The 10084-nt window shown below is 39.8% G+C and overlaps 1 protein-coding gene across 1 annotated transcript in view; it reads left to right on the forward strand.

Annotated features, from left to right (window-relative positions):
- The window catches only part of nr3c2 (nuclear receptor subfamily 3, group C, member 2), a 250872-nt gene extending 241068 nt beyond the window's left edge, over nt 1–9804 (forward strand). Inside the window, exon 9 of the mRNA XM_048606752.1 lies at nt 8734–9804. Coding sequence (XP_048462709.1) covers nt 8734–8889 — 156 coding nt within the window. The 3' untranslated portion in view covers nt 8890–9804. The remainder of the gene's footprint in view (nt 1–8733) is intronic.
- Nucleotides 9805–10084: the final 280 nt, after the last annotated feature.

Below are 10084 nucleotides of genomic sequence, written 5' to 3' on the forward strand. Positions count from 1 at the left end.
CTGGCAGTCAGTGACTAGTGGTGTGCCTCAGGGATCGGTGTTGGGACCGCAATTATTTACAATTTATATAGATGATTTGGAGTTGGGGACCACGTGTAGGGTGTCAAAGTTTGCGGATGACACTAAGCTGAGTGGCAAAGCAAAGTGTGCAGAGGACTGTGAAACTTTGCAGAGGAACATAGATACATTGAGTGAGTGGGCAAAGGTCTGGCAGATGGAATACAATGTAAATAAATGTGAAGTCATACATTTTGGTAGGAGTAATAGTAAAAAGGATTATTACTTGAAAGGTAAAAAGTTGCAGCATGCTGCTATGCAGAGGGACCTGGATGTCCTTGTGCATGAATCACAGAAGGTAGGTCTGCAGGTACAACAAGTAATTAGGAAGGCAAATGGAATTTTGTCCTTCATTGCTAAAGGGATTGAAATAAAAAGCAGAGAGGTTATGTTGCAGCTGTACAAGGTGCTGGTGAGGCCACACCTGGAGTACTGTGTGCAGTTTTGGTCTCCTTACTTGAGAAAGGATGTATTGGCACTGGAGGGGGTGCAAAGGAGGTTCACTAGGTTGATTCCGGAGTTGAGGGGGTTGGCTTATGAGGAGAGACTGAGTAGATTGGGAGTATATTCATTGGAATTCAGAAGATTGAGGGGGGATCTTATAGAAACATATAAAATTATGAAGGGAATAGATAAGATAGAAGTCGAGAGGATGTTTCCTCTGGCAGGTGAAGCTAGGACAGGAGGGCATAGCCTCAAGATTAGAGGGAGCAGATTTAGGATTGAACTGAGAAGGAATTTCTTCACCCAGAGGGTTGTTAATCTGTGGAATTCCTTGCCCAGTGAAGTAATTGACGCTACTTCAGTAAATGTTTTTAAAAAAAAGGTGATTTTTTTTTGAACAATAAAGGAATTAAGGGATACGGTGAGAACGCGGGTAAGTGGATCTGAGTCCACGAAAGGATCAGCCATGATCTTATTGAGTGGCGGAGCAGGCTCGAAGGGCCAGATGGCCTACTCCTGCTCCTAGTTCTTATGTTCTTATGTTAATTGAGCAGAGTTGTTATCAGGCAAGTCTACATTTGACATGGGGGAGCTGATTAGAGTTAGGACTGGCATGTTCCTGTAAGGAGGAAGGACAAGGATGGTAAGGCAAGGAACCCTGGATAACGAGGGAGGTTGTGAATTTGGTCCAAAGGGAGAAAACACGCATATGTAAGGCTTTAGGAAGCAAAAATCAGACAGGGTCCATGAGGAATATAAAGAAAGCAGGAAAGAACTGAAGCCGGGAATTAGGTGAGCAAAAAGTGGCCAGGAAATGACCTTAGCAAGTAGGGTTAAAAAGAATCGCAAGGCATTCTATACGTATATTAAAAATTAGAGGAAAACTAGACAAAAGATAGGACCGCTCAAGGATAAAAGAGGGAACTTGTGCTTGGAGGCAGCGGATGTGGGCGGTATCCTAAATGAGTACTTTGCATCGGTATTCACCCAGGAAATGGATATAGGGGATGGTGAGATTTGTGTGGAGCATGCTAATAAGCTAGGGCATTTTGAGATCAAGAAAGAAATGGTTTTTGGTCTCTTGAAGAGCATTAAGAAAGCTAAGACCCCAGCCACAATGGTATATACCCCAGGTTATTGAGAGAAGCAAGAAAACAGGTTGCTGGAGCCTTAACTAAGATCTTTGTATCCTCATTAGCCACTGGAGAAATCTTGGAGGACTGGCGAGTAGCTAATTTTGTTCCTCTATTCAAGAAGGGATAATCTAGGAAACTATAGACCAGTGAGTCTCACATTAGTGGTTAGGAAGCATTTGGAGAGAATTCTTAGGGCTAGGATTTTACGCGCGTTTGGAAAAACATGGCCTAATTAAGTACAGTCAGCATGGCTTTGTGCAGGGCAGGACATGTCTTACTAACTTGATTGAATTTTTCAAGGAGGTAACAAAGGGATAGAGCAGTGGATGTTGTCTACATGGATTTTAGTAAGACTTTCAACAAGGTCCCTCATGGTAGGCTATTCCAGACAATTAAAATGCATGGGATCCATGATGACTTGACCGCATGGATTCAAAATTGGCTTGCCAAAGAAGGCACAGGGATCTGTATTGGGACTGTTTGTGATATATATAAATGGCTTGGATGAAAATGTAGGTGGGTAGGTTAGTAAGTTTGCAGACGATACAAGGATTGGTGGAGTTGTGGATAGTGTAGAATATTGTCAAAGGATACAGCGAGATATAGATCAGTTGCAGATATGGACGGAGAAATGGCAGATGGAGGTTAATCCAGATTAGTGTGAGGTGCTACAGTTTGGGAGATCAAATGTTAAGAAAAAGTATACAGTTAATGGCAGGATCGTGAACAGCATGGACTTAGAGAGAGGGAGCTTGGTGTTCAAGTCCATAGTTACCTGAAAGTGGCCACTCAAGTAGATAGGGTGGTAAAGAAAGTGAATGGCATGCTTGTCTTTATTGGTTGGGGGATTGAGTATAAGAGTCAGATTGTCATGTTGCAGCTTTATAAGACTTTGGTTAGGCTACACTTAGAGTATTGCATTCAATTCTGGTCGCCACATTACAGGAAGGATGTGGAGGCTTTGGAGAGGGTGCAGAAGACATTTACCAGGATGCTGCGTGGATTAGAAGTTATGAGCAATAGGGAGAGGCTATAAAAAGCCAAGCTAGCTTGCTCTCATTCAGACATTTCATCACCGTGCTAGGTGACATCATCAGTGGAGCCTCCGGTGAAGCGATGTTATTCTACTCCACTTGGAATTTATACTGTCTGGTCTGTTATGGTGAGTAGTGTTATTTCCGGTTGTGATCTGTATGGGTTTGTATATGGGGTCCAATTCTATATGTTTGTTGATAGCATTACAGGTGGAGAATCATGCCTCTAGAAATTCCCGTGCGTGTCTATGTTTGGCTTGGGCAGACTAGCAGCTCCATCAGGAATGACAACATACTTAAACTACTAGACCTCTGCCTCACCACACACTTCATCTTTAATGGTCAAGTATACAAACAGATCAATGGTACACCAATGGGTTCACCCATCTCAGGACTCATTGCAGAAGCAGTCATCCAAAGATGAGAACACACCCCCTCCCAACATTCAACCTAAACTGTGGATCCGGTACGTAGACAATATATTTGTCATCATTAGATGCAACAAATTAGAAAATACCCACCACCTCATCAACAGTGTATTCACAGGGATTAAATTCACATGGGTAGAAGTAAACAACAATCAGCTTCCATTTCCGGATGTTAAAGTTGAGCATATGATCAACGGGGAGTTCCAAACCTCAGTATACAGAAAAGCAACCCACACTGATCAAATCCTCAACTTCCACAGCAACCACCCGAATGTCCACAAACAAACCTGTATTAAGACACTATTTAAATGGGCCAGGACACACTATAACACTCCAGAACTACACAGGAAAGAGGAAGAGCACCTATACAAAATCCTCGCTATAAAGGGATATCCCCGCAACTTCATCCACAGATGCCTACTAAACAGACAACAACAGGAGGACACAGTACACGCTAACACACTGGCCACCCTGCCCTACATCAAGAACATATCAGAACTGACAACAAGACTCCTAAGACCACTAGGAATCATGGTAGCCCACAAGCCCACAGCCACTCTATGACAAACATTTACAAGGATTAAAGACCCCATTCCCACAACATGCAGAACCAACGTAGTTTACAAAATACCATGCAATGACAGCCACAAACATTACAGCAGACAGACGGGAAGAAAACAAGTCATCAGAATACATGAACATCAACTAGCAGCAAAACAGCACGACAAACTCTCCTTAATATCGGTACACTCAGACAATGAAGGCCATCGGTTTAACTGGGACAAGGTAACCATAGTAGCCCAAGCCAAACATAGACACGCACGGGAATTTCTAGAGGCATGATTCTCCACCTGTAATGCTATCAACAAATATATAGAATTAGACTCCAAGTGGAGTAGAATAACACTGCTTCATCAGAGGCTGCACTGATGATGTCACCTAGCATAGTGACGAAATGTCTGAACGAGAACAAGCCAGTTTGGCGAGCAAGTCAACAGCCTCACCCACAACTTGAGCTACAGATCTTTGCCAAAACAAAAAGTTGGGTTATTTTCTCTGGAGCAGCGGAGGCTGAAGGGAGACTTGATAGAAGTCTATAAAATTATGAGATGTGTAGACAGGGTTGATGGTCAGAATCTTTTTCACAGAGTTGAAATGTCTAAAATTAGGGAGCATGCATTTAAGGTGAGGAGAAGAAGTTCAAAGGAGATGTGAGGGGCAGGTTTTTTACACAGAGAATGGTACGAATCTGGAACGCACTACCAAGGTAGTGGTGGAGACAAATACAATTTGGGTGTTTGAGGAACTTTTAGACAAACACATGAATATGCAAGAATGGAGGGATATGGACCAAGGGCAGGCAGAAGGGATTAGTTTAATTTAGCAATGTTCAGCACAACACTGTGGGCCAAAGGGCCCATTCCTGTGCTGTACAGTTCTGTGTTCTGTGTTCTACTACCCTTTTACAAATATTCAATCCCAGAAATATGTCACTCGTAATTCAATTATTAATGTCTTACTTAACTAATACTTCAATTTTTTTTTTTCTTGACGTGCCCAAACATTTTCTTGATTCTTTTCGGGCCTTCTGGCATGATTCTTTCTCAGTTCAATGGCGTATTCTTTTTCAGTTCCAATAATTTGAAGACTGCAAACCCTCACAGCTTAGAAGCTTCATGAATTCAAAGCAATTTGGCTCGAGTGACTGGTTCCCATAGACTGAAAAGTTGATTCTCTTGAAAGAAGAAAACTGTTCTCTCTCCTGAACTGAATTCCTGATTCTTCTAAATTGAAGTCAGAAGCTAAATGGAGATGGCCTTTGGTTCGTTGTAAACTCAGCAAAATAAACATTCCATTCATGAACACCACAGGTGTCCTGCCAGGCTCTTGAGTGAAGCTATGTGTAATCTGGGACATGGTGTGTCAAATGACTTACTGACTATTTTAAAAAAAAGTAATAGAATTGACAAAAATCTATCTGCCACTACTCTAAAATCCAAATCCTAAATGGTAATACATCTTTCGTCGCATCTTTTAATTAAGAATGAAGGTCATCAGCATGTAACACATCACTTGCTGTAGACTTCACTAATCTTTAACATCAATACAATCCTGCAAACAGTTTGATTAACTTAACAACAGCCAGTAGAAATCAATCATCAACTAACCAATGTTAGTAACTAATGAATCCTTAAGATTTTACTGACAGGGTTCTTTCTTGTCATTGAATGCATGATTAACTGTCTGAAGTTAAGATGAGGCATTAATTGGAACATTCAAGTTAAAAATGGCATCACTAGATTCACATTGCTACTGGAAGCTGACTGACATCCTGATTTGCCTACTATGCATATATCAGATATATTACCAAAATGGCGTTTGGTGTGAGCACTAACAGCAATATACACATGCACTGCAGACCTTTCTGTGTCCTAAAAGTGATGTCTGTAGCACCAAAAATACAAGTATCACAGAAATAAATTTTGCAGCCTTTATCTATTCAACTAAAAGAAATTTATTTGTGAAACTAACACCATTTTATCAAACGCATTTGGTTATTAATATTACACAAGGTGATTTCAACTCAAAAATAATAACAAATTAGTTGTGTCAATTGGTTGTATGATATAATTAGAAATTCCCACTGACAGTCATACCAAGTAGCCTTTGGCATGTGAGCTTCTGCAAACTGATAGTCAACAACGGCTTATGATTTTTGATGCATTCCTTCCTTATGCTTTTGGTTCTCGAACCCTTGCTACGTCTTTAAATAGGCAGAGCTAATAGTTGCATTCAGATGTAAGAACAAAAATACTCCTATTTTCTACATTATAATTAAACATTTCCAAAAGTAGAAATGTAAGATTCTGCTTGGAATCTTACTGAAGCAAACAAACATACTTTTGTAGTGAATAACCAGATTTAAGGACAACCAAAATTCACTTAAATCTGAGGCTGAAAAGTAATCTCCTCTTGTAATCTGTTTTGGATGCTGACAAAATTGTTGGTAATGCTACATCTTGAATCAGCTGCTGAAAGCACACTGTCACCACACTGCTCCCTGCTGGACTGCTGATGATGCATATTTTTTTCCAATCAAATGAACAGAGAATCTGTTGTCAACCTGACTGCAGATTTTAGGCATAACAATACAGGTGAAATTTGTGAGTGAGGAAAAAGAATTGAAAAGTTTTTTTCAGTTTCACTGCCTTTGCTATTTGTCAACAGTTACTGTCACCAGCAGGGTCCAGGAATTTGACAGAGATAACCCTGGAACCATGGATCACGATTGCTTTCCTGTAGATTTTGCCCACGTACTGACAGGCACAACATGGGTCTAAGAATCAGCTTTATGCAATGGTCTATAATGCTGAATTGGCTCCATAATCCAATTGATATTTTAAAACAATTTCTTAAAATTTTGGTTCTCATTGCATGGGAATCTCTTTCTCATCTTCAGATAGGCTTCTGTCCATTTCTGGAATGTGTGTACAAATCACAGTGTGCCAGGTGTTTTCAGCAGTAATTTCCACATGGAATCTCGCTTTCAATCTACTACCACTGTCTTAACAGGTCATCCTGAGAAACAAGGGAACCAACTAAAAAACATTTGTCACCGCCCAAGTATGGCAATAGTTTGGGTGATCTTCAGCTGAGGTTTTCATGAATTATTCTGAACCAACAGTCACAACTTTAACTGGTACACTGAAAAACTACTATAACTACAAAATAGATGGTACTGAGAGTTGGGTTGCATTGAGCACCAGAGTGTTTGCAGATGTCATGCAACACCTCCTGGTGTTAATCAAATGTGAACGTATGTGGATGGCCATGGAAAACCTGCTGAGCAATGAGTTTTTTTGTGTTTCTAGAACTGGTGCCTCCTCAGACAAGGTATTGTCAGTTGTGTGATGTTCTCCTGCTGTTTTATGATACCCTGAGCCTGTGTAGTCATATTTAACCTGCTGTTTTCTGAGTCTCAACTTCTAGTACAATTTAGTTAGAAGTTTGATTTTAGTTGCTGTTAATTTGATATTTGTCAGGCACAAACAGTCATCAAACAGTTAGATTGTAATTGTGCACATTTGCACTCCAAAATGGACAAGCCAGCCTGTCAGCGAGGTAGAGTTTGCACAATAGTTTAGGAATAGTATTTTAAATGTCAAATGCCCTGAGACCCACTTCCAGAGGTATAGTAAAAGAATATATATAGCAATTAACATCAACAGTAACTGTACACATCATCTTATTGAATGACATGGTATCCATTACTTGGGGCTTCTTAACATAACTGAGACTGGCGCTTATTTCAGTGTGGTAGCAATTTTAAAATTACACTACAATATTTGTCGAGATGCTGAGTTTTGTTATTAGCTCAGAGCTTCCCCCAAGGGCACAAATTTACCATACAACACCTCACCAGGAGCCACCATTGAGTTAGATTGGAAGAGAGGTAGGAGCAGATCACCAGTATAACCTCCTTGTAATAGCTGTTTATAGTGGCAGTTTGTGAAAATTGAACTTTTTAATTATGTCTAAATGTGGTTTGTATTTGGGAAGAATGAAATAGTTGGCCAAAAATCCATGATTCAGAAAATTGACTTGGATTGTATTTCTCAGTGTCCTTCCGCCCTGACACAGTCACAGTTTAACAGATCTAGGAAGGAGCTCCCAAATTAGCATGGGTCTAGCAAGTGCCTCCCTTGCTAGTAGAGCATCTTAGGCACCCACGAATCAATGTTGCCAGTATTCTACCACTTCTCCCTCAGAAACCATTGTTTATTCTATTATGGGATGTAGGTGTCACTGGCAAGGCCAGCATTTGTTTCCCATCCCTAATTGCTGTTGAACTGAATGGCTTGCTTGGCCACATTATTCCCCCTCCCGTACATAACAGCAGTTCCCTCAATTTATATTTTTATTTTCCCTATACAGGCCATTCAGCTAGTTGGACTCACCTTCTGAAGAACATCTTATTTGCCAGACCGTACGAGCTTCCATTTTGTGCCAGGTTTCTAATAGGCAGAGGAAGTTGGAACTCCCACTGTTGGCTACTCCCCTATTCCCACCAGACTTGATATGAGTGGTTTCCAAAGGGACAGACAGATACTTTGTCCCTTACTAAGTAGGATTTTTGAACTTAACGCAAGGTGGTGTTGGGCTAGGTGATGGGGTATCTAGCATTTCTGAGCACTCTCTGAGCTGGAAGTGGAACTAATTCAATTTGTCTTTCAAAGAGCCAACACAAAGTCAAATAGCAAATTATATCCTATGTATTATTTTATGAAAGTATAAAAAGCAGCAGCCAATGTTGAGGTTGTGTCACTGTTGACTGTAGCTGCTGTTCGAAGGCTATTGTACAGCAGGTGTTGTTGACAGTAGTGCAGATCATTGTGGCCTGTTACGCATCCCACTACAGTAAGAAAACCAATGTAAGAGTTATTAAGCATGATGATTTCGGGTTGCTGGATGGACAACTGTGATATTTTCACCTTCTGTTCTTGATTGAGCTCAACTAACAAAGTTCAGAAAAACCAAGCCACCTAGATAAGTGCCAGGTCATTTTTAAAAATCTTGACACAAATGTAGAAATCTCAGACTCTGTTTCTAATTTTGCATATCTTTTCCCTACAGTTGGTCAGTGGGCTACTGCAGTTCTGTTTCTATACATTTGTGGAATCAAAGGCACTGAAAATTGAGTTCCCAGATATGCTGGTGGAAATCATCAATGACCAGTTGCCAGAGGTCACAGCAGGAATGACCAAATCCCTTTTTTTTCACAAGAAGTGATCCTTTTAAAGTTAAACTTTGCCTTAAATTTTCCTCCTCATGTTTTGCTGGCTTTAAAAATTATTTTAGCAGGCTTGGTGTCCTGTACGTCGCTACACACTAAAGAAATGCTTAATGAAGGTTTGGGACTGCTATAATGTGGAACTGTATCAATGAGATGAAAATGGATATATTCAAAGGTTAAAAGGAGGCCGGGGAAAAGTATTTTTTGAAAGAAATATATTTTGGCAGGAAAATTGTAATACAGTCTCTTTTCTAAAGGTAATCTTTTTGTAAAGTGAAATGTTTCTGCATGCATAAACATCTGACGTTTACAGTGTATTTAAGAAAGGGAAAGCTGTGCCTTTTTAGTATCATATCTAATTTAACCATTTTACAGCATTTGCTGTAAATAAACCAGATATACTAGCTGACTCATATTAAATATTTCTTCTATTTTGTAATTAATTTTATGTTAATTAATTTTTCCCCTTTGCCCGTCAGTAGCGTCTTTTGCTTTGTAACAATATCGCTTCTGCTCACTGTTAAGATGCTTTTCAAGTTCCATCCTGTTGTTTTGTGCTGTAGCAATAGGGAAGTACTGGATAAAATGGCAAAAAGGTGCATATGGCTTACTTTTCTTACAACTTTCCAATAAATAAATCAAGTAGCAGGGTTGAACCATGCCCTGATAATCCTAGGTCCTTTTCAACCTTTTTAGAATTGTCTAATAATTTTCTGTGCTTTGCTATAAAGTTCTGTATATTATGCTGTTGGAGTCCTGATGTAGCACTTTTGGTAATCCATACACTGTACTTAGCCAAATGATATGCAGAATTATAAAATAGTTCTAAATAAGTTGATTTATATTTCCATGGAAGCACTTAAGCATCTACATTTGTGTCAGCAAAGAATATTAAATATATGATGATTAAATTACTAGTTCCACTTTTTAATGTCTTTTTCATTGTTATTGAGTCAATTGCTGGATGGGAAACATTAACAGGCTTTGTTCTCATAAGTAGCTACTTCCAGCCTTTCAGCTAGATACATGGAACACATAATGGTTTCTAAAGCTTTCCTTAGCTGTTATTACCTCTGATCAATTAGGCAGTCTGTTTCAGAACAGCATGAGCCAGGGTAGTTGAAATTTCTAGTCAATTGGGGTGCCTGGAAGATTAGATCAGGGTCCAGATGATTGCGTCACTATAACCTT

Source organism: Rhincodon typus, chromosome 1 (genome assembly GCF_021869965.1).
Source record: "Rhincodon typus isolate 14 chromosome 1, sRhiTyp1.1, whole genome shotgun sequence".
In the NCBI taxonomy this organism is placed as follows: domain Eukaryota; kingdom Metazoa; phylum Chordata; class Chondrichthyes; order Orectolobiformes; family Rhincodontidae; genus Rhincodon; species Rhincodon typus.